The sequence below is a fragment of the Mercenaria mercenaria genome, chromosome 12, assembly GCF_021730395.1.
Source record: "Mercenaria mercenaria strain notata chromosome 12, MADL_Memer_1, whole genome shotgun sequence".
Classification (NCBI taxonomy): Eukaryota; Metazoa; Mollusca; class Bivalvia; order Venerida; family Veneridae; genus Mercenaria; species Mercenaria mercenaria.
The window spans coordinates 40,637,405-40,663,471 of record NC_069372.1 but is presented as its reverse complement, the minus strand read 5'-3'; the positions used below and the strand labels follow the sequence as shown (position 1 = coordinate 40,663,471).

Below are 26,067 nucleotides of genomic sequence, written 5' to 3'. Positions count from 1 at the left end.
CGCGCACACACACAAAGCCAACACACGAGGACAAAACGAACAAACAAAGGAACACAGTGGGGCACCGCCTTGGAACGGTCAGTGGCAAAAACACCACTGGGGAGCTTAAACCGGTTTATGGTGCGCACCCAACCTCACTCTTAACCCCACCATGTTCCAAAGACACGGGACAGTGTAAATAAAAGTAATCCCCTCCAGGTGAATCTCTAACACACGTAATGGAAACAAAAAGGCATGGCAGGTAAAACACAAAAATGTTCGTGTATAAATATATAGAAAGCAAACCTTTAGAACCAAAAACGTATGTACTCAATGCCTTTTCAGAAGACAGAGCAACAAGAGAAACACCCTTAAGGGCCCGACGAAACAGGCCAGAAGACAGATATCAAAACAGTCAGTCCTGGTAGGATTTAAAAACTGCTTATCATAGAGTCCTCCCCCAATATGTGTCTCATGCGGAAATCCTAACTTGTTACATAAATTCTGCAAAATGATCTCAACCCAGATAAATATGGGGTACTCGAGACTAATTGAAAGAAAAAAAAGTATTTACAATTACACAGTTATTTCATAATATGATTATCAAATTAATAGAATGAACAAAATACACCAGCGTCACTTTAAGTAAAGATCTCAGTTGGTAAAAGAACACAAATATCATAACTGCAAAAGTAAAGAACTCCCCCAGAGTCACCAAGAGAAATGTCAAAAGAACAATCAGAAAAGTCGAAGAAACAGCGTATAACACGTTTATGTCCGACCAAAACTTAAATGTTAAACTATTATCTGACATTCATCACATAAAATTCAACAAGTATATTTATAAGCAGTTCGATACGTATGCAACAGCTATTATCAAACAAGCAGTATCACATAAAGTATTATCTTGTTCAACATAATAATATCATATTCATAAGGAATCTAAAATATTTGCAATAAGGAAACTAACATATTTGATCCCGCAATGTAACACCCAGTATGAAAACTCTTTATTCCAACAACATACATTCTTCGAAGAACACCGTTCACAAAAAAGAGGACAACATTAGCCCTAATTCGATCTCCTGGGTTTAAAATTACGACATGACAATACGAAGCCACTGTCTCGGGTGCTCCTACTTTTTTTTATTTGAATAACTATACATGCATGGGGTTCTCCAAGCCTTGTGATCGACAGAAATATCATAGAAATGTATCATACTGTAGATAGGCACATATACTTTGCATGAATACTTATAGTCTAAGACCTTTGGAATGACGCATTAAATTGGGGAGCAGCAGTACGCTAAATATAGTGCCAAAACGGACATTTTTTTTAAAAAATAACTATATACATATGTGCATAGAAAATAACGGGTTTTACCCGAATTCAGGACACGGAATTAATCTTTGCAATCAACACTGGGATGGTCCAAGAAGACAAAAGACTTATTTACATAACAATTTAACAAAATTAAGCCCCATTCCCGGGATTTTTCCTTTCAGAGTTCATTCCTCTTTGGTTATCGTGGACATACCGGATCTCGAACCGCTAAGCATTCCGCAATAGTTATGAGTATATTGAGGAAACTTTGAAATAAAACACCAACAACTAAATATTCAGAATTCAATTTTACCTACTTCTGTAAAGATTAACTTCACAATATCAATAAAATTTCATGTTAATATGAAATATGAGTGCAACAACAATTGTCCGCCATTTGTATTTTTATGACCTATTCTTGAACCGCTTATAAATTTACAGTTCAGTTCATAAAGTCTACTCAAAATTTGTTTTGAACATCTGAAATAAGTGTCAAACATAGAAACTTATCTACAAACGTCAATAACACTAACAACTTATTTTCTATTCTTCAGTATTTGACTTTTTATCATGACAGGGACATATGAATTCATCACCCAGCCTGATAACATTCTGGGCACAACAAAATTTCAAATGTGTCCAATGCTTGCAGCCTTGGACATCGCATTGTGCCCACTTTGTAAAAACTACTGATGTACAGTTATGAAGTTCTACTGGCTGAAATAAACCACAGACACAGCATGTTTCAGTATCATCGTCATCATCATCTGAACTCACATCAGAAGCACTAGAATTCACCAAGTTAATATGAGACGGTCCTGGAACTGGTTCTGGTTATACTAACTTGTTATTTGGTAGAGATTTCTTTACTGATTTAACAGGTTGACTAGATTTTGTCCTTTTTGAAGACATACTGGTTTCTGGTAATTTATTGTTGATGTTTTTAACAAGTTCTGCTTCAACAAGAGGGTTGGTAATAACTTTGCCAGATACAAGATTGCTAAGGGTGCTCTTCTTTGCAGATTGGTTGTAATCTTTTTTCTTATCGATTACACTTCTTTCAGAATGAAAGAAAGCATCAGTGTCTGGTTCAGGTAGGTTTTCATCTTGTAAGATTGATTTATTCTCATTTGATGTGTCACAGTATGGTTCAGATGGTATGAACTGATCTGGACTTACTGCATTACTATTAAATGGGAATATTCCAGTCTTCTGGAATGCAGATCTCAGGTTTGAATTCGACATGGCAGCTACATATGAAGTAGAGGCAAGAGAAGACACATTGTACCTTGTGATTTTAGATGCTGGATTTTGTCTAAGAAACCGATGACAGCTGGCATTATAAATCCTTTGTAATGGACCGAAGCAGCCAACGTCCAGTGGCTGCAGAACATGGCTTGTGTGAGCAGGTAAAACAAAAATAATTACATTATTTCTCTTGGCCCATTCTAGCACTGGTAGGTTTATGTGAGATTTGTGTCCATCCAAAATGATTAGTATTGGTTGGTGCTGGTCTGCACGCTGGATGTACTTTATGAAGTGTGACTGCAAGTATTTAAGAAAAACAGTAGAATTGGACCATCCAGAAGGTGACATGGTTCCATCAGAACCTGGAGTTGTTCCAGCTAAGAGGTCGTCACTCATACGTTGTCCTTTGAAAACAAAATAAGGTGGAATCTGTGTCCCAATGGCATTTCCACATCCTATTATTGTAGTTACAGATGATCTTGATGATGTGATGGAAGGTACTCTAGAATGGCCACTGACAATATAAGGAGGAACATGCTCAGTTTGAACACCTTTTTCGTCAATGTTATAAATGCATTCTGGCCTGTCCATCAAATTACTGGCTTCAAGAACGGCTTGCAAATTTTTGAAATAATCACTGACTGCTGCTTGGCTTGTAGATGCAGCCCTGTAGTTAGAAAGGGCTCTCGGTTTGATAACACGTATTTCTGGCCACCTATCCCTGAATCCTTTGAACCACTTTATGCTAAGAGGCTTGTCCTTAGGCCTCTTACCCAGATACACTGCATAGTTGCTGGCCTTATCTACCACTTCACTAATTGTAAAGCCATAACCTAGCTGAGCCATGGTTTTGATGTGGTCGACAAATTTGGCCTCTTGTTCCTGACTGAAGAGTGGAGCAGGACCAGGTTTTAATGCTTCAGGGTCAATGCGTCCTTTAACCCGATCACGCAAGGTAGAATGTGGAACTCCATACTGCCTAGCAGCAGTTTTTATGGGCGTGCCGTTCTCCTTCACAAACTTATATGCGTTGTACAGGGCTGTAGGTGAATATCTACCATTCTTCAAGACTCTCTTTACAGGATGAGCCTGAAAAATAAAATAGATGCTTCATTTTAAGTATGAAAGAATAAAGAGAAAACAAAAAGCACACAAGAAATGCACATTGCAAATTTTGTAGAACGTAAGATATGAACTGTACTGTAAATACACTACTGAGCTATAAATATAATGTCACATGATTGTCACGTGACTTTTGAGCAGCAGACAGCCGGCTGCCCCTCCCACTACTGTGTTTTCTTCAAAAAAACATATTTTAGGTCAGAAAAATAAACTGGGTTTATAGGGATGTAAAAGAAATAGTAATTTTCAGATTTTTTCATAACAAAATAAAAAATCCATCGTATTACCTGTTTAAAACGCATTGTTAGACTTTGACAGCCGCGAGCGTCTTGTTTGTAAACAAAGCACCTGAACTCACGAACTGATGACGTCATACGCATTTCCGGAAGAAAGCAACACGCGAAAAAATGAAAGGTTCGAGGTTAGGTACGGTTCGAGATCAGGGACTTAGACGATAAATTTCATCTGATGAACTACAAAGTGCGTAATCCAATTTAAAGGAACATAGTAGGAAATAGCATGATTACGTTATTGAAGGGATATAATCCTAATAAAGAATCTACAAGACTGCTCAAGGATATTCACAAAGGAGAGCTCTAGTCATAACACGATATATTCAAACTATCGCTTAAAACTAGTCAAGCCCCAGTATATGGAAGAATGCATGCCAGTCACTTCGCTCCAGTATACACGGAAGGCCAAACCTCCGAGGCGGCTAGCAACTATAAACCTTATACTTAACATGTATTGCCTGTGAAATGGTGGAACATAATATCATAATTGCAAATGTAAAGTAAAGAACTCACCCAGAATCAGCAAGAGAAATGTCAAAACTACAATCAGAAAAGTCAAAGAAACAGCATATAACACCTTTATGGCCGACCAAAACTTAAATGCTGCACTACCATCTGATATTTATCACATAAAATTCAACGAGTATTACTATAAGCAGAATGATACGTATGCAAAAACCATAATCAAACAAACAGTATCACCAGTACAATGCTATCACATATTATCTAACACTTGGTTTATATACCTTTCTAAAAATCACTATGATAACTAATCCGCCCAGATTGTACCAACCAACCCTATGGGTCATCAACTAATAAGGTGTTGTAAAGTTTGGCAACCTATGACCATATCATCAGCAAATAATTGAAGAATTATCAGCTAGTACTGTGGAATTCGAATGCCAAGCTTTCCTTATAAAATGGTAATGTTTTCTACAAATAAAGCAAAATGCTGGGTGGTATTTTTGGCCGTGTCTTGCACGAAACGATATATGAAAAGTATGAGCAAAAACATTACTGTGTTTGTCTCATGATTCAGCCATATAATAACATGAGTACACAACTTTAAGAGATCTAAGTATTTTACCATCTTGACTTATATACCTATATACTTTGTCTATAAACTGAACCTTTTATTCTGTCTTAAATTTTTACTAAAGTTTATTAGCGATATCTAATGCTGCAAATGAATTACTTTCTTCGTTTAAAGATTTTTAAGTAGCTGCTTACTTTAACGAACGAAGAATTATATGGACATGTTCAGATATTGCCAGCTGTAGTCAGCACAATAAGCAAAATACGTATAATGGCCAAAGACTACAGTTATTTTCACTATATGTTCTATATAGATACTGGACACTATTGCAATTTTACATGCATTCCAAACCCACTAAAATAACTGCACTCAACAGAACTATTCAAGAGAAAAAATTCCAGCCACAATAAACACGGGGTTGACAGGCTCTTTTTTCCACTATTCTGAACCAAATCAGATGCGTATGAAGAATACCCTCTAGATGGCCACAAACAGGCAAAACTGGCCCTATCAAAAAGTCATGTTATGCATATCCTGATTTTCTCATTCTATCAAATTGTACATGTACCTACTATTTCATATCTCCTCTATTCAATTATGCAATTTATTGCAGGTCTTTCATTAAAACATTCACCAATATTCACCATCAAACAGAGAAACTATTTTCCGCGTAACCACATCCTTATTGTCAACCAAGGGCAAATAACTGTGCACTTGTGCCTAATACCTAAAACAGTTGTTGGTGCTGGTAGTGTTAGTTGTGATTGCGTTACAAAACATTTTTTTTAATAATTGCAAATTTTAAAATTTAAGTTTATTAGAATAGCAAAAATTAAAATGCTGATCATTTCAAATTAGGATCCGAGTGAATCCGATTATCATAACCTGCATTACACACAACAGTATACCAGATACACAATTATAACTAACTGTTTGAAATAAAAGTTATGTGTTTACCACAAAGCTGGGTATTGATAGACAAAATATGTGATATTAAGGACAAATTTGATATTTTGAAATCCAGGAACCAGCAAGAAAATCTCTTTCGCATATCCTGAACAAGTAAATATATATATTGAGTGGAAGAATAACCTTCTAATTCAAGAATGAAAATGCACGTGATGGAAGATAAGGAAAATGCATGAGCCTTAAAGGAACTGGCCTCCAGACTACACAACAAAGAAAAAAGAGTTTTAAGAATCAGGAAATTATTGTTTTATTTCTTAAAAAGACTTTGAAACTTAGTTACTGACAGATTATATGTTATAAAACACATAGAAATTAATTGTTATTATCATTCCATTGAAAATTGAAAAACGGTTGTCACAGGGTACCAATGGTATACTGCCTTATTACAGTGTTATATAAGAAGTCGATTAGTACGATATGTCAAAGTGGTAGGCCGAGGCAACCCGGGTTCGATTCCCGATACGGACATGATTTTCATGCTTTTGGTTTTTATTTAGCATTTTTTTATATAGTTTAGAAGCAAAACCCCATGTTATGTTGTTCATTATGTGCCAGAATTTAAACTTTTAGGAAAGGTCAGTTTAAGCTAAAATCTAAAGTCCAGTCCCTTTAACACCATATCTTATGAGAACTGATGTAATATAGAGATAAGCGAGTTTAAGATTTGCTAATTGGTCGTTTAAACTAAATTAAGCGTTTAAAGTACACAGAAAGAGATTAAAAAAGATCGTAGTAAACATGAGGATCTATTGCCTAGCACATGCATTATTCTGCGTGTTATTCGCAATTTCTGATCTGACAGATGCGGAAACCTGTGACTTTAGCCGGATTCCTTTGCAACAAAATTTTAACATGAAACGTGTAAGTATATTTTATCCAATTTTTGGTTTGTTTTAAGTAATAACTTCACAATTTCCATTTATTTATACTAAATATCGGAATGTAAGTAAGCTCCAGTCACCTTTGGCAAATGAAATTGAATGGACATCTAGGTCTCAAACGACAGAATGTACAGCTCTGTTTCTGACCTGAGTATGGCTATAACTGCATAATTCATAATCATACAAGCTTCAGTATTAAGAAAATTGCATGAATTATCAGTTAAAGGTTTATTAATATTTTTGTTGTTGTTGTTGTTGTTTTCGTTTTTAATTATGTAGTGCAATCAAACATATTCAGACGTTGGTTAGAAGTGCACATTTCGATAAACAGAATGCCATATAACATAGCGCTATCTTTGTCCCATACAATGTATGGAATTACTGATATTTGGTCAGTTTTTTGTTTTATTTATTTTTTTGTGGTTGCGTAATAAGAAAAGGCTCTAGATATGTAAAAAATGATGAAGAAAAATCAAAATCAAAAATATCTGGATCATAGTAAACACACTCGATTATCTTAAAATAATCCATTAGTTAGATTTAAAAAAAAGCATAATGAGTGACATTTTTGCTTGCTTGGGCTTGCTTTTGAAACGTTATTGTGTTAGTCTAAATTTGAAGTGTTTGTTCTTGTTTATAAATCCACACAGTGTGACATAATTGTGTTTTGTGTAATAATTTCTCGCGTGCAATTTGGGACTTGGTGAATTTCTTATGAATGCATGTATGAAGCATTTATACTGAGCAGATGGTTGGTGGTAGCACAGTTCCAAAATATTATTTATGGATAACATGGTGTAATAGCCATATTTCATATCTTGTAACTGGATGGAAATATTTAAATGAAATTTGGTCACTTTAAAGACATTCAAAATTAAAAACGTTTCACCGAGAGATTTTTCGAATTTTATCATTTTTTGGGGAGATAATCGGTACTGAAGTTAACATTGATGCCTATGGGAAATATATAATTTCTTTGATTATGAGAATCTGAGCTTGAGTTTTGAGAAAATTTTGCGGTAGAAAGCTGCATTATATGATTCTGATACAAATATCAAAAAGAAATCTAAAATTCCCCGTAGGAAAAAAGAGAAAATTATTTTTTTCTATTTTTCAGGGGAGATAACTCATGAAAAACCAAAATTATCAGGGGAGGTAATCTAAAGTAAATTTTTGAGAACTTCTGTCACTTTATAACTTGTCAATATGCACCTTATTTCTATCATTTGACATTTTCAAAGTTTACATTATCAAGTTGTATGTACGCTTTTGGTGGAATTGAGGCCTATTACGGGTAGTCATCCTTAAACTCTATTATTACATGTTTGACGTCGCAGGAGTGAAATAAAGCCGTTATATAAAAATGATAATATACTAGTGTAATAAAGCTTTGACGTCGTTTAAAGTATAGAAGACATTAGTCAAATTGATTTGTTTATAATACTTTAAGACAGTACAATATTTGAATTTATTAAACGAGTTGAATAAAAGGATAAATTGCGAGGCACTAAATTCGTTGAATAAAACTAATAAAATGCTCGGCAATGACTCTCACTTTATTATTTTATTCAACATAATATCCTCTATTTATGTCATTTTACAGATATTTGAAGTATAAATGGGTTTAGTTGGAAGTCCACAAGTATAAAACATGAATGGTATCGCCTTTTCAATAAAGTGAAATCAGGGAAAATTCTTGCCACGGAAAATTTTATTACAATATAAGCCTATTTTCAGTTATGTTGAGCTTAAGTTCCACCAGCAACTACAGTTATAAAATTATAATGATGTTTTATGTTATTATTGTATGGAGAGTTCTAATTAACCTTCTGCTGGTAATTTTAGCACGTGTTTTCATTTGGGAAGGACCACCGGCATGCCTTCAGCTAAATTTTAGACATCCTCATAAGTAGAGGATATTGAACGAGTGTGTTTTCATATTGAATTTATTAAACGAGTTGAATGAAATGAAAAAATGCGAGGCTCTGCCATTCAATGGGGAATGACACAAGTTTATTACATGCAAGCGTTTCCTGCAGAAACATTGAAATTGATTCTTTCTCTACCTGTTATAGACCAAGTTAATTCGACCAACGACTCCCATACTTAATTAAAACGACGTCAACGTCAAAAATATTCTTACACTACTTTCTTATCAAATTTATGTAATTGCTTTGTTTCACTCCCACAACGTCAAACATGGGATACGAAAAGCATTCAACTCTGGCGAACTAATAGTGGTGCGTGAAGTGCGATTTGTACTTGATAACCATAACAATTCTGTCACGAAGGCTTCTATCTTTAGTGTTATTATCTATAGTGTTGTTTTGTTTGTTTGTTTTTGTACTTGACTTGAATAGTTAAAATAGCTTGATGAATTACTTTTAATGAAAGAAATCTTCATATTACAACAGGACCATGACATCATAAACGTGCACACAACAGGGCCACTGATATCTTAAACGTGCTTGTTTTTACTGCTGTGGTTTGTGGTGTTGGGAGACTGCGTTTTTGGAGCAAGGCTTTCCCTGTAGGCTATTAATCCTTGCTTTTTCCATATTCCCCAATACCCCTATCCTTTTATCTACCCCTTACCTATTTTTGTATTTTGCATATAATTAAAAATGTAGTTGTCGCTGGATTTTTTTGAAGCAACCTGTCTACTATATATTTCGTTGCAGTATCTTTTTGTTGCGGGCCTACTTTGCGATGCATGGCTATATGGCTGTGTTAAGGGTGTTCTGTGCTTCCGGGAAATCTACCATTACCTTTCGTATTTTTCGAGATTACAGAGATAAATCTCCTTTTACTGTGTACTTTTTTTCTCATTATAATCATTAGTTTTTGATTTTATAAACAGTTTCTTGGTAATTGGTTTGAGGAAGAGAGGACGGAACTACAATGGGGACAGAATACGTGGCATTCTGCAGTCTGGAATCTGTTCGAGGCTGCCAGTGGGACTAGTTATTTTTCGTACACAGGACATTCGTAAGTTGGCTTCCATAACAAAACATAGATACTTTGTTTTCGAAATAAACACTTTTTAGACGTTTCTCAATCTATTTAGATATACCAATCTTTCCTCATATAAAGACAGGGTGGTCATTACCCACCCGTACACATGGAGAAAACTTCTCGTTTCAAGTATAATTGTGCCTATATTTGTCATTACTTGACAGATTTTCCTATAAGAAAGAGCGTCGAAGACAAGAAAATGAATATTTTCATCCACTCAAAACGTCTGTCATCAGTTCTCAGTACTATTCTCAAACATTTCGCCCAAATGCTTTTTCGTAGGCTAACTGTGTAGATAACACACACACTTTTGCAATTGGGGGAGCGAAGTGTTTGAGAAAAAGAACTGAGAACTGATAGCAGACGTTTCGTGTGGAGGAAAGTACATTGTACTCATTTTCGCCACCCTTAAGAGAACCATAATGGAAAGGAACTGTAAGAACACAATAATAAATTTAAAATAAGTTTAAAATGGCCGCCTTAGTCGTTTTTATATACTTTGGTTTGCCTTTATATATCAATCATAACAACTCACTTATTACTATGCTATCAAAATTAATGACGCACTATGGTTTTATTTCGAAGCGAGAGTAAAGGATGTTCTTCTCCAGAGACTGGATTCTTTACTGATACGTCGCTGAATGGTCGAGTTACTCTGACGTCAGAAAAAGGACAATACGAACGTAAGACCATCAAAGCACGTTATGCATATGTAATTAAAAACTCTGTAGACACATGAATTCCCTGGTGAAAACTTGCCCGTGACACAAAAGCGTACTGATAAAAAGATGTTTAAGATAGCCTAACTGTCAGGATTGTCATAGAAGTATACAAATGCTTTCATGAAAAGACGGCTTTACATTTTTTATTTCAACAGCCTTGGTGTGAAATTATTTTAAACCAACATGAATTATATACACTGACTAGAACAACTTCTCTTTTGCATATACCGGACTGAGATTTCAGAGATTGTAAAATGACTCTTGTGCTGTAAATGTGGTATAATGAAATACATACATACATACATACATAGTGTAGTAGTGATAATTTTACTTATAACCGGATAAAACCAAATACCTTAATAGCTCTTTTTTCATTCCGCTCAATTTTTTTCTGGATTAAAAAAAACAAAAACAAAAAACGTTATTTTGCGGAAAAAATAACGTGTCACTGCAGATTATGAGACAAAACTGAAACTATTGCCTTTGCTTTTGTCTTTTAAGCGCCATGACGTTTTTCCTCCTATTTACCGAAAGTTCCCGTGCTTTGTTAATACGCTAGAGTCAGAAATGTGTAATAAGAAAGTGTTTGTTCGATTTTATTTTTGTTTGTTGAATATGGTATGTGAAAGAATGAATGAGAGAATATTTTATGACAACAGCTTTCTAAATCAATTAATGATATAGAAGAACAAAAAGCAGTCCAACTATAGACCTTTCTTCTTTTCAATAACTTTCCAAGTAGCTTACACAGATTATCAGCATGTTGCCCTTGTGTACATGTGTTATGAGCCGCTAGTTAACGGGGTATGTCACAAGGGTAAGATGCATCTATCATTGTTGTCACGCCATTCGCCTCTTACATCGCAGCAGAGGTCTACCCTGATCAGCCACCTTGGCAACACATGTTTAGTAGAAGCGGATATCATTAAAGCTTTAACAGGTTTGTAGACTCAAGAGTGATTACTAGATGCCCATTTCATTATTAATTTTTAATCTATCTGTCTTGACATGTGCCTTACAACAAGATATCATAGGCTTGAATTGGATCAGCCTTTTATCAAAGTTAAAATACTGGCAGTAGATACATCCATTTCAACTTTTTACAAACTTTTTGAGACAATACAGTTCTTATCTCTCGTCGTTTTTTTTTAAATGGAAGTGGGTTAGATTTTCATTTAATTGCCTTAAGGTATCATACACTTTATGGAATTTAACAAACTAATTGTCTTAAAGTTTGTACAGTTTAAGATTTATAATGGAAGAGCCTCTCGAGTAGAAAGTGTATAACCCTATACACTTTTGTGTGTTTGTTTTGGGTTTAACGCCGTTTTTCAACAGTATTTTACTCATGTGACGGCAGGCAGTTAACCTAACCAGTGTTCCTGGATTCTGTACCAGTACAAACCTGTTCTCCGCAAGTAACTGCCAACTTCCTCACTTGAATCAGAGGTGAAGGACTAATGATTTCAGACACAATGTCGTTTATCAAATAGTCATGGGGAACATACGCCCTGCCCGAGGTTCGAACTCACGATCCCACGATCCGTAGACCAACGCTCAACCTACTGAGGAGGACAATCGAGAACAGAGCTTCTTCCTACTCAATGCTCAATGATTAAGGACGGCTGATGGACGGATTGCATTAAATACACTGACCTTCAGATGTTTACTAAAATCAATCTTTCTTTGAAAGTGAAGTTTTGACAAATTATGAACATTTTAAAATGAGATTTTGTTTCTAGACTATCTTGAAAAATGCAAAATCAAGAAAAAAAGATACCCGCGTCGGGAATCGTACCTGGACCTCCGCGGAAATAAAAACTTTCCCCCGTTCTCTACCAATACTGCTGTGTATCAGTCATACTTTTAATTAAGGCAGTTTACCTTGAGTAAAGCGTTACAAACGCGTTTTCAGTGTAAACACTAGTAAAAACAACTAATTCTCATGTGCTTCCATAATCTATAGTATGTCAGTAATTAAGCTTTAAAGCTTTCTTAAGTAGCATTAGTTTCCTGATACCTGAAATGTTTCCTTTTTTTTGTTGTTGTCGTACGATCTGGAGGCCAGTGTCTTTAACACATCTCCTTCCCGCTTTCGCGGCGGGGGACTTTTAATTTTGAAAAGATAAAACAATGGGAATGATGTTTGCAAGGCAAGGTTTTACAGTCTTATTTATGATGACGTATTCATTGGCAGCGTTTGCGGGCCCAAATATAACATGTAATTCATAAACGCGGTGATCCGTCTCTTCGAATGCAAATAAAATCATATTTCATATATATTTTGTTCAATTTCATATCCAACTCTTTGTAGCAAATATATTTAAATGAGGAAATGAACTGTACTTTCAAAACATTTTAATAGTTTACGTAAATTGTATGATTTTGTTTTATTTCATTTTAGGACTTTGTGTTGCTCCCACACCAGACCCTGTGTGTAAGTCAAAAGCATTAGTTATTCAGTAAAGTTAGATGATATTTCTTTTTTACATAGATAACAGTAAGCTTTCAAAATGCACAAGAATTTAATATTAAGTAGCATATAAGGCAATAAACCAAATGAATTTTTACACACTAGGTAGATCTGTATCAAAATGTTATTTTCAATATAAATTTTTAGCTTAAAACATTATGTAACCATCCTAGTATACAGTTGCAACTCTAAGAGATTGAGCGTTTTACTTCAAAATAACCGAAATTCGATTTAAATTGATATCTTTGTGCATGTATTCTGTCGGGACGTGACTTCCAAAATATCTCTGAGATAGCCGGAATTTCGAGATATCGACATTCAGCTGTATTATTTTCTTGATCTACAAGAAAACAAGTACATTGTCTATTGTAATTAATGCAGTCCCCGATTCTTTTCTCTATTTTTCAGTGGTCGGGCGGTAATGAAATTATTTGTTGTCTACAGCGTATTAAATACAGGAATAATAAATATCTAATGGAATGAAGTGCTTATTCTTTTAAATTCCTGTGTATGTATATTCATATATCTTCAATATCATAAGTTTGTGTAATTTACAAGGTAAAATACTGGTTGAAATTAGGTGAAATGATGAGTGTAGTAAAAACGCGAGCTTAACCATACCGTATTTGTTTCGCCGTGTAAACTTCAGTTTTACATGTCTTCCTGTTGTATTTCATTCAATATAGTTTACATTTTCGAGACTGGAATAAATATGTTTATTCTTTTTAAGTATTTCCGAAAACCGCTATTTGGAATATCATTTAAAATAAAGTCTGATATTGGATTTAAGCTCATACACATGGATTTTTATTAACTTGTGTTTACTCGTGGAGTACCCAAAGTATCGTGTCCATTTCGAGCAGCCAGCTGCATCACTCTAGCAAGCTTGCAGCTAATAAGGTAGTTCTGCACGTTTGAAAAACCGGAAGTGATGGCGTAACGTCATTTATCAGGAAAACGTAGAATAAAGCCTGGATTCGGCGTACGGAAATGAAAATCAATTTATGAATTAATGGAAACCTGTTGGTAAATGTATTACAGTGGCATTGTTGCTATATTTCTGAAGTCAAAATATGATATTAAAACATATTACACGTTAAAAAAACAAAACAATGTCTTAAAATTAGCGTGAAATGTCCGGTTCACTTTAATCATGGCCAAATATCTCAAAAATAAGCAAACGGACTTATACATTTTATTTCACCAAAATTATAGAACATGTGTTTATTTACAACTGTGAGAAGTTTCACCAAAATCTACATTGTAGAAAAAATTCTATTCGCGAAAATGTTATGAAAGTTATGACTTTCCCATACACTCCCATTATGAAATATTGCGAGAGGTCCAAATTTTACACATCAGACAGGCAAAAAATCAAGTACACGACCCTTTCTTTTTTATTTGCTGAATTTTTCACGTATATTCTGAAGTTCTGAAAAATCAGAGTTTAATCAAATTCTGCATTGTAGAAAAGATTTCGATCCAAACGTGCAGAACTACCTTAAAGTCAAACATAACCGCAGATTCTAGCTAATACTTGTGCAACTCAAGTCAACAAGTACTGTCATGCACCCGCTCCTTTAAGCCAGGATTTTGTACGATTATTTGCAAAACAGAAAACTGAATTTTAAACATACAACACAGCAGAGTAGAATTGTAGATGTTTGCATACATGTAAGGATCGAGTACATTTAAGATTCTGCGACGAGCTGAGAACGCAGCTGTCCATGACATGTTCAAATTGTTATTCTCGCATCCCGCGTAAGGACCCAGAATCAATCAAAATGTAAAATTTACATTCACTTTTTACTTTATATAAAAAAGAAAAAAGGCGTTTATTTTCGTATAAGCAACATATGTGTAATTATATTGTTGAAGACCCTTTCCGCGAGACTGCACGCACAATTTGACAGCATTTACAGAAACTATGGACAAAATTGCGTTGTCAAAATTGGACAATAAAATCTAAAAAAAAAAGAATATTAGATTATTGCTAAAACTTATTTATAAACAAGTTAAAATCAAAACTGAATTGACACGGTTATATTTGCGACTTTGCGCAGCCTGGTCAGGATCCTTGTTGTTTGCTTTCAAAGCCTATTGCAATTAGAGAAACTGTTAGCGAACAGCATGGATCCTGACCAGACTGCGCGGATGCAAAGTCACTATGTTCGTTTTCTCATGGCGCGGCTCATTTATTTAACATTCTGATACTCTTGGAAACCAAACTACTGCGTTTTATTTACACTTTATTAGTATGCTGTATTGAAACCTAACACACTACCGTTTATACACACAAACATGTTAATTTCATTATTACATAGATAATATCACAGGCCCCATCTAACGCATCCTTATGGTATAGCATTTATATAGTAAGAAAAAAGAAAAGGTAGGACACTTCCGAATACCCATATTCTCTTGTTCATTAATATATGATCGATTTCAACAGAATAAAATTTAAACGTTAGTTGGAAATATTAATTTTAACAAATTTACCACAAAAAATGTTCAAATAAGTCCTATTATAGCTATAAAATCGATGTTTTACATTTTGAATCGAGTCAAACATTTGTTTTGCTCCGCTGTTTCCGGATCTACGGTGCGAATATCCTCTGCGATTTCATTGGTTAATAGGTATAATTTGACAGATACCGGGAAAATCGATATACCTCGGCTATATACCTTCATCATCATTACTTCAATAGAACTGAATGAAAAAATAGCGACAAACAATAATAAACAAAAATGTCAATTCAGTTAGAACAACTAAGGAGCGCTGCTAAGCGTGACCACAACATTTTTACACCGGGCCAAGCCGGTACAGAATGTAAATTTTTCGATTTATTTTCACGAAATTTTATACCTTCGATACCGAAGTTTTATTTTTGACCACCGCAATAGGGACTAAAAATTCACTCCGTTGCAAACCGGATGTATACAAGCAGGGAAGATGTAGAAATCTGAAGTTCGTGGAAAATCGCCGATTTCTTTAAAAATACTGTAGTGATAAAGGTTAAACTTATGCCGTAGGTTTATTACAATAATATCAATTAATTAAGTGTATCGTTTGAACCGTACGTTCTATATTAGCTTCAAATCAGATTTGGTGTTTCGGAAGTGTCCTACCTTTTCTTTTCTTACTATATAATGCTATACCATAAGGATACCGTTAGATGGGGCCTATGGATAATATTCATGCATTCAAATATAAAATTTGTACGTAATATATCTTTACTAACATGTAAACGACGTTCCTTTTATTCAAAATAACATTATGCGAGAGAAATATATATGTGTAGAATATAAACTATATAAAACACACTAAGCATCAAAAACAAACAACTCTGATTAGTCACTTGAAGATGATAATAAATGTAAGTTTAAATTTAAATATGGCTGCTATTTCAATGACGTCACAAATCGGACCATTCGCAGAATTTAGATTGGCAACATGGCTTAAAATGAACTTAAGACATTAATAAACAGATTGGTTTATGTCGCCATTAATCTCTTATCCAACAGCACGGGATCCAAATATGGATCTAACCAAACACCCTAACTATTGAACAATGCAAAAATGTACAGATTGTAAGGCATCAGGACCTTCGTAAAAGAACAAAACAGTTAATTAGAAAGCAGAATGTCACAGATAAAATGTTTACTCTCCATGTACTTGACTTAGAACCAACATCTTTTTCATGTCCCGGAAACTCGATAATTTGTGGCGGTCGAGTGACGTCACTTGAGGCTGTTGTTGTTGAAACGCTAATTTCCTGTCCAGACTTAGGGAATCCATTATTTTCTACAATGCTTGTAAAATAAGCAGCCGATAGCTTCGGTGTTCGTGGTCTTTCTGGGTCCGAGAAGTTTACAAAATGTAAACCGAAGTGTTCCGAATAGCCTTCCATCCATTCAAAATTGTCAAGAAAAGACCATGCTGTGTAGCCTCTGACGTCACATCCGTCTAATCGTATGGCTGTAAAGAAAAAGAGGTGTTCAAGTTATAATGTTCTCCTTTGTTCTTCTAAGATACGCTGTTGGTTATCCTTACATATTAAAATGAGACAAAACATGCAGAGAACTACTTCTCACAGAAGCTCAGTTATCAAATTTGAAATGATACATCATTTGTGTCTGCTCGAAGTCAAAAAAGTCTTATTATAAATGTAGTACTTTCCGATCGAACTGTAGACAAATTCAACACAATGGCGCATGCCAAGCTAATCTTTGTTTTACATTTTACAGCCAAGAATTATACTTTCCGTCGTAAAAAAACCCCGGAAAGTTCTAAAGTCTATAGAAACTGCTATGAAATTAAATGGTTCACGGAAACCGATACCTTTCAACACTTCGTTGATATACTGCCTGTAATAATCTATTCTATGCTGGTCTGAGGTTGTGCCTGTATTATCAGAAACGCCATTTTCAGTAATGTAGACCGGGAAATTGTTATAATGAGACTTGATCCAGTTTAGACCCCGTCGCAGTCCCCAGGGTGTTACCCGTAACCACTTTGATCCTGACCTTTTCAAAACAAGAACTTTTATTAGCATAAAATAATTTGAGTCAAATGATTCTTTATCAGCTTTAGTTGGCGACTTAAAAACGATTGTAACACATACTATGTTCACATAGAAACAAGGCACTACATTTATTACATTAAGTAAGATACACCTGCGTACAAAGCACCAAGAAATAACAACAGTTTTGTAAAATTTTAAACGATATGTTTCATATAAATTGTAAATGCATCACATAGAACACATACTAAGGGGCCGATCATTTGGTTTAAACAATATTTATTATCCAGATATGTATCATACAAATATATAATAATGTGATAGGATTGAGGAGTAAGTTAAAAGCTTGTATTAAAACTTCTTTCCTGAGGGGCCGATCATTTGAACGTGTTGTGTTGTAATTTGTCAGTATGATGGGTGTATGGGGGGTCCTCCTCCGTAAATTTAGGTTTAAGTTGAAATATATAGTGTAAACAAGCCTTGAAAAATAATGTATTATCTTTATTAGGGTGCAAGATGTAGTAAGTGGTACTGTAGATGTTTTTGAATATTTAAAAAGCCAAATTCTGACTTCTACTGAGCTTTTAGGATCAAAGTATTAGTATGACCTTGTAAATAAGAATTAAATGTACATATGTACTCAAAAGATGGTGCTCCCCTCCACCACCTCCCTACTCTTACGCCTATGTATACAATATAGATTACTGTTCATATACTGAAATTATCATATTGCAGTCAAAATTACACCACACATCTTTAATACTTTCAAATCAATCTCGCACTCTTCTTTTTGCAGTGTTGAATATTTAAACGTTGATGGAAATGCTGCTCTTCCTTAATAATGAAGAAAAAGTATTATGTTATGATATATATACTAACCTTATTATGTGATTATAAAATATTAAAACTAAAACCAATGCAATTTCAAAGCAAAGAAAATGGCTTTTAGAAAAATATAAATAGTTTTTCAAGTATGTTGAAGCCCCTCCCCTCACCCGAGTATCAAATGGTTAGCCCCCTAAAAGCAGAAAATTAATGTGCATGCATATCGGATCTGTCTCTGTGGAAAATGAGAAAACTGATCCCTCTCTGTTCGCGCACAAGACCTTCTAAGTAAACATTGAAATTCAACGTCGCCGCTTTGCCAGGGAGTTGGGAAGATGGGACCAACGGCTTTCGCATCTAAGGTACTAGACACTTGCTATAAGAAAAGTCGTAATCAAGTTTCATAAATATGGCACGATGTTCATCCGAGCCATTACCCTTGGTCTACATTCTTCGTTTGGACTTGTGTCAACTGGTATCATAAATGCAACGATAAAAAGGCAATGACAGATAGCTACGCCTTCCCGTGGTTTATATATGTTTATGCACAAACCTTGTGTTCAGGACGAAACATTTGATTTTTCGACCTCCCTGGCAAAACGGCGACGTTAGATTTCAATGTTTACCACAAAGAATGTCCTGTGCGCGAACAGAGAGGGATCCGTTTTCTCATTTTCAACAGAGATGGATCCGATATGCATACACATTTTTTTAAATAAACAGTGTGACTTACTTAAGCCACTTTGGGTCTTTGCTTTCTATAAGATCGAGATCTCCCTCGTAGCTGGGTGGATGAAGGGGTTTCACACTGGCCTGAATCAAAGCGGACGTATACAAGTTGTAACCAAAGAAATCAGCGCTTCCTGAAAGGAAAAAGTATAGAAACTTAAATAATGCAAATAATATGTCAACCTGCCGCCAGTCGTAGTGTGTAACCAACCATCCATTTCAAAATCATATCGGATCCTCGATTCATTTTGATCAATAAATTGATCTCTTTTAATCAAATGCGAAAGTGAGAATAGATCCTACCAAGGAGAGGTAATCGTTTTCACTTATCGTTTTGTTATTAAGAAAATAGGTAATACAGTAACGAATTTAATAAAAATTCATACATGCATATTTTATTTTACAATACCTTGTGTTCTTTATCTATTTTATCACAAAATAGAGCAATTGAAAATAAATTGACGTAATTACCTTTCAACATTTCTTTTTCTTCATTAGTAAATTCAGGTAATCTGGAGCTCTTTAACCCTTGCTCTAAGCTCTTATTACCGATCTGCCATTTCATAACATCCGGGTAATCTCCATTGCCATATATAGGATTAGCAAACCATCCCAAACTAAACTGATTAAACCTCTCGGCGGCCTCGATGTCAGCAAGACTTTGATTATCATGAGGTTCTCCCCACATGTGGCTCAATGTGATTCCAACTTGACCTGTGAACGATATAAAAGGTGCGTTTCTTTATACGTTACAGTAAGATACTTTATATATAGCTTTTACTAGGTGCCACAAAGCTGAATTGTACTGACTTGACTTTTCACTTCATTTCTTACATCCTATTTCAAGTAGACAATCTTCGATGGCAAAAAGCAGACTTACCTTGTTGTGACGATTTATACTCCTTCTGATAAAGGCGATATACTTTTCCGTGTGATCGCAGAAAATTGTGACCGGCAGAATAACCTTGACCTTTGCGACCTGGTGCGTGATCTGCACTCTCATATCCATGGTGAGCTGCTACCCATGGCTCATTATGAGTTATCCAGAATTTGACCTGATAAAGAACATATCTCATTCAAATATTGAGCGTTTCTATGAATGTGTACATACTCGAATATTGCTTACCTCATTTTAAACTAATATAAAATGAAGTGAAAAAGTAGGGGTCATGTATCTTCTAAGAGAGATTTCTCTGCTCATATTTACTAACTTAAAATCACTATCAAAATCACACTGCTGTGACTTGGAAGAACTACTCATACTAAAATTGAGCTTCACTTCACCAAATACAACCTGCTCTCCCATTTTTCCTACCAAAATGTCAAAAAATACATTCACAATGAAATTTAAACAGAACTAGCTTTAATTTAGACCTCTGTTGCCATGCCAAGTGAAAAAATAGTGTTCAAAAACCTGTCCGCCATTACGCGACTACACCAGATGGTTCCCACGCTGGTTCTTTTACTATAGTTAGGCCTCTTTGGATATAACGATTTGTCACTATTTTCACATAAATCATTGCGAAAGGTATGACGGCAACATCAAAAGATATAAAGGTAATGCGACAAAGTCTGCCATATCTTAATTCTATGCAAGATTAATAAATTAAAGAGTACCCTATTTCCAAAGTTATCAAACAGTACTCTAGCATAATCAACAAATCTTTCAACAATACTGTCATTGGTCCATCCACCGACATCTTCAAAAGCTTGAGGCAAGTCCCAGTGATACATGGTTACCATGGGAACAATTTCAGCGTCCAGAAGAGCATCAATTAAATCATTGTAATACGCGATACCTGTAAAATGTCATATCAATGTTCTGATTATACATGTATGTCTAAGTTAAAGATGTCCATTGCCCACCTTTCATTAAATTATTTCATTGTAAGATATTTAGTTCTAATGTAAAACTTTTTATCAGATGTATATAATTTTACTAAATATATAAATTAATTGTGTACCTTGAGCTACATTCATAGTTAAATGTAATGCGGTAACAGCATTTTGTTAAAAAGACTTCAGTCTTTTAGCTGTAGTACACATGCATACTATATTTAGCTATACATGTACTACGCGTGTACTATTTAAAACCTAATGCACCGTACTGTTAATACACATTTTCCGTTTACATAAACTATATGCAGAAATTGTTCTTTTTTTCTGATATGAAATTTATGTCTAGCATACTTTTAAGCGTTTAAAACAGTCGTACTGAAGTTCAACAGTGCTTATTATCATCTAGTGGTTTATACAATGACAGAATTGGTGTCGAGTTCAAACACACATAGCTTAGCATTCGTCCAAACAAATGAATGAATCACAATTCTCCGAGGATCGTGCAATAAATTGTTCTAAGCAAATTCAGTGGATTTAGTACTTTAGTAAACCAAATGATTCCTTGCCTCGAGAAAAAAGTTTTACCTGCTGGATTAATGTGTTTATTTGTACCATCAGGTAGAATTCGGGTCCAAGATATTGAAAACCGGTAATGGGAAATCTGTGGGGGAAAATTTTTTTCATTAATTCCTGCAATATACTATTTTCCCTTTTAAAGAGCATATACATATTGCTTAAAGAAAGAAATGACAAAATGTAAAAATGTTATATCAACAATCAAAGTTTCGAAGATCTTTCTTTTCACATCATATATACTGAAAGGAAGCAATAAACTATTTTCATTTACATTCCAAATGCGGTTTTTTCATATGGTGGTCTTATTTCAAATTCTACGAATTACATTGTACATGTGGCCAAGACGCTTTCGAAATACTATCAACATTGCTCTTGTTACGTGACTTTAGAGTTTGCTGCTCCAAAAATACTACCAACATGAACATTACATTAACAAAGATGCGTTCAGGCCAACACTTGAACAAAACACACGTATCTCCTACCGAAAGCTAATTTCAAAACCGCGGTCTGATTAACACTCTACTACCTTTAAATTCTTCAAGAGTGAGATATCAGTCAAATATTTGTGGTATGTATCACAAGCAATATTTCCCGTGTCGTTATTTTTGATTCTGTTCGTGTGTGAAAAGGTGTCCCATATACTGACTCCCTTGCCTACAAATTACACAAATAATGCTACATCATTGCTGGAATGACTGTCTTAAAAAGCACATACTGTGAAATCATTAATATTCGTGGGGGACTAATTTTCGTGGATTTCGTGGTAAAGTCAATCCACGAAATTTATTCCCATCGAACAAGTAAAATTCGTTTTATGTTCAAAAGTTGAAATCCACGAATTCATGTCCCCACGAAATTCCCATTATGACCAAAACCACGAAATTTCATGCCGACGAAATTAAATGATTTTACAGTATCTAACATTTTCAAGTTTATGCTTATAGCGAACGTTTGAGCGTTCGAATATAGATAAATTTTGTCTTCAAAAAGTTTATTGGAAATGGATTGTGTAAACCTCAATCATGCCCCTTTTATGAGTACAATTTATATAGAGAATAATAGGTTAGTGCCGTAGATGAGAAAGTTTATCTGGCGAGGTGGAGGAGGTTATCGGGTGAGCCGAAGGCGAACCTGATAACGTCCGGAGCCGAGCCAGATAAACTTTCTCCATCTTAGGCACTAACCTATTATTCTATTTATCTTGTCATTACTTCATTTTCCGATATTTGGCAATTTATTTTACAAAAATAAGTGTGCGACAACCGCTTTAATGACGTCATATTCGTAATGACGTCACTTATATAATGACGTGATTACCGGCAAAATCGCAATAACTTCTTCGTTTTTGAATAAAAACTCATTATCTGACCACTCATTTTCTTAGTTCGGACATTTCCAACACAATGATGATGGTTTCGTTGCAAAATTTCTTATGACAACAATATCGATCATAAGGTCACATGATCAACTCACCGTATATCACTGGTCACATGATCAACTGACGGTATATCAAGAAAGATATACGGCACCCTGATATCGGGTCGAAACTACTGCAAGTGACAGGATAAATTGTTTTATCCTGTCACTTGCAATATTTTCGACCCGATATCAGGGTGCCGTATATCTTTCTTGATATACCGTCAGTTGATCATGTGACCAGTGATATACGGTCAGTTGATCATGTGACCTTATGGTCGATATTGATGTCATAAGAAATTTTGCAACGAAACCATCATCATTGTGTTGGAAGTGTCCGAACTAAGAAAATGAGTGGTCAAATAATGAGTTTTTATTCAAAAACGAAGAAGTTATTGCGATTTTGCCGGTAATCACGTCATTATATAAGTGACGTCATTACGAATATGACGTCATTAAAGCGGTTGTCGCACACTTATTTTTGTAAAATAAATTGCCAAATATCGGAAAATGAAGTAATGACAAGATAAATAGAATAATAGGTTAGTGCCTAAGATGGAGAAAGTTTATCTGGCTCGGCTCCGGACGTTATCAGGTTCGCCTTCGGCTCACCCGATAACCTCCTCAACCTCGCCAGATAAACTTTCTCATCTACGGCACTAACCTATTATTCTCTAAATATCTTTATCAAAATGGATTAATTTGTAGTTATTGTTCAACTATTCATACAATGCCTTTTATGCTTGGTTTTGTCTGTCCTGTGATAGCTTCTACATGTTTCTTCTAATACTTCTGAGATTGATTTTTTATATCATGTGAACTAAAAACAACCCGGATCAAATGCATTTCTTCAATCATCATCAAATGTAGACAAACTGTGTACTATTTCAAGGATTCTTTACAACATACCATCTTCGTTCCATCCACCTTCAACTTGATACGCTGCCGTGGCAACACTCCAAGCAAAGTTTTCCGGAAATAACCCATACAGGAAATCGTCCTGATACTGCCAATCAGTCTGGTTCACGGGATGTTCCGGAAATCCACTTCTTAGTACTATTTCGCGGTACGCTCCTGCGGAAAGCTTCGGCGTTCGTGGACGTTCAGGATCCGAGAAGTTGACATAATGTATACCAAATCTTTCTGTATAACCTCGTGCCCATTCGAAATTATCAAGAAGTGACCAAGCCGTGTACCCTTTGACGTTGATTCTGTCTAACTGCATGGCTGCAATATAATTACAGTGCGTTTACATGAAATGACAGGTCGCAATCTATTTCACAACTATAGTCATAATTTTGGTAAGAAAACCCTGATAATCTGCAACTACGTATTCTCTGTACGAGATTTCGGCATTTATCGTAACAAGCGGAAAATGCCGAAATTGCACACGGAGGATACGTAAACGAACGGAAACTGCCGATTGCCATCGCGAGTCTAGCACTTCAATAACAGGTTCATATTGTTTTTTATATACGAGCATCAAAACAACAACATTTTTAATACCGGTAATATAAGATTCTTGCACTGGTTAGGTGCAACTGGGATTATTCGGCTTAGGGTAACTGTTTAGGTAGTAATTGGCACTGTTTCAAGCTGTATTGGTATACATCAGATACTGTGGAAATAAATATGACACATGTTGCTTCCAACGAATGTCAACGTTATATAAGAAAGGTTTCCCGTTTTACTTTTAACACGACTACAAAAATCATGCAATTTGTAAATGCTTGCATTCAAACTTTCCAAGTTATAAAAGTAGTCTTAGAAAAAAGTTGTCTCTCACAGAAGAATAATGAATGATTATTTTGAAAGAATGCGATGTATGAGCCGTGCCATGAGAAAACCAACATAGTGGGTATGCGACCAGCATGGATCCAGACCAGCCTGCGCATCCGCGCAGTCTGGTCAGGCTCCATGCTGTTCGCTTTTAAAGCCTATTGGAATTGGAGAAACTATTAGCGAACAGCATGGATCCTGACCAGACTGCGCGGATGCGCAGGCTGGTCTGGATCCATGCTGGTCGCATACCCACTATGTTGGTTTTCCCATGGCGCGGCTCATATCAAGATTTTTTTAGAAATATATACCTTTTAGAACTTCGTTTATGTAACTTCTATAATAGGAGACCCTGTGATAATCCTCCAATGTGCCGTTATAATCGGACAATCCATTTTCGGTTATGTATATAGGAATATCTCCGTATTCTTTCCTGATCCAGTTTAGTATATTCCGTATGGCAAATGGTGTCACGTACAGCCAGCTCGACGCAGACCTGAACAGGTATACAGAACGATAAATCAAGATGTATTTAATTTACTTTGCATTTGATTGTCATAAGAGATTGGACACAGAGCATTTTCTTTAAAGAGACTAACCCACACATTGCGACTTGTGAGTTTTAAATAACTTTTCATTGAAAGGCAAAATGCCGCGACTGTTTCATGTGTTTACATGAAACTTATATTAATGGTTGATCAAATTCTAGTTTTTAGAATTCAGGGAACTTTCGAGTTTTCGCATTTATAAACCGTTGCAACATTGATAAATACAGAACGAGAAGCGACAGTATTTTTAGAAACTATCATCACGTGGGCAGCAAATCAAAACTGCGCATGCGCATATTTTGCTTCCATCACTAATAATAGAGCGCACACATAGTATAGGTATCGCACATTATTATGGCGTTTTGGGCTGCGGGTTTATCCCGCTACCAAAGTTAAAGTGTATTTCTGACAATCATAGCATCTTTATTTTATTCCGAATAACATCCAAAGAATGTTTATGTGCTACACAAAATAGTCCCATTCATGAACAATGCGGATGAATTATCAATGAACAAGCAGTTCTTGTTCAACCTGTATCCACTCACACTTAGCCTGGGAATCCAGTCTGACAATTTCTAACTTTTTTAACACCTGCAAATTGACATTGATAATATCAGAAACTCGATGAATGCTAATTAACACTAATTAGCGCAAATTAAGTGATCTTTAATGCATAGGTATTAGATATGATTTCTTCTGACAAAGCACAAATATTATCAACGGCTTCCCAGGCTAACTAACACTGACCATTTAGATTATATAAGATCAAT

General features: G+C 35.2%; 3 protein-coding genes across 5 annotated transcripts in view; 1 reads left to right on the top strand and 2 right to left on the bottom strand.

Annotated features, from left to right (window-relative positions):
• Positions 1–2,075: 2,075 nt before the first annotated feature.
• On the bottom strand, positions 2,076–4,028 carry LOC123533271 (uncharacterized). Its single transcript, XM_045314914.2, has 2 exons — positions 3,961–4,028; positions 2,076–3,640 (listed from the first exon to the last, which is right to left on the bottom strand). Exons 1-2 carry the CDS (start codon positions 3,973–3,975, stop codon positions 2,138–2,140), a joined length of 1,518 nt encoding a protein of 505 aa, XP_045170849.2. The 5' UTR covers positions 3,976–4,028; the 3' UTR covers positions 2,076–2,137.
• A 2,593-nt stretch (positions 4,029–6,621) lies between these two features.
• Positions 6,622–13,542, top strand: LOC123534951 (uncharacterized). The gene is made up of 6 exons (XM_045317451.2): positions 6,622–6,832; positions 9,713–9,840; positions 10,453–10,550; positions 11,317–11,529; positions 12,994–13,026; positions 13,471–13,542. The coding sequence occupies exons 1-6, from the start codon at positions 6,710–6,712 to the stop codon at positions 13,482–13,484; spliced, it is 609 nt and encodes a 202-aa protein (XP_045173386.2). The 5' UTR covers positions 6,622–6,709; the 3' UTR covers positions 13,485–13,542.
• The window catches only part of LOC123534954 (uncharacterized), a 71,234-nt gene continuing 58,262 nt past the window's right edge, over positions 13,096–26,067 (bottom strand). For all 3 annotated transcript variants that reach the window (XM_053519808.1, XM_053519809.1, XM_053519810.1), the window contains 10 exons: positions 25,061–25,245; positions 23,880–24,197; positions 22,081–22,208; positions 21,564–21,639; positions 20,757–20,938; positions 20,020–20,194; positions 19,611–19,853; positions 19,144–19,273; positions 17,405–17,589; positions 13,096–17,041 (listed from right to left, as the gene is read on the bottom strand). In XM_053519808.1, the coding sequence (XP_053375783.1) occupies positions 16,662–17,041; positions 17,405–17,589; positions 19,144–19,273; positions 19,611–19,853; positions 20,020–20,194; positions 20,757–20,938; positions 21,564–21,639; positions 22,081–22,208; positions 23,880–24,197; positions 25,061–25,245 (2,002 nt within the window). In that variant the 3' untranslated portion in view covers positions 13,096–16,661. The remainder of the gene's footprint in view (positions 17,042–17,404; positions 17,590–19,143; positions 19,274–19,610; positions 19,854–20,019; positions 20,195–20,756; positions 20,939–21,563; positions 21,640–22,080; positions 22,209–23,879; positions 24,198–25,060; positions 25,246–26,067) is intronic.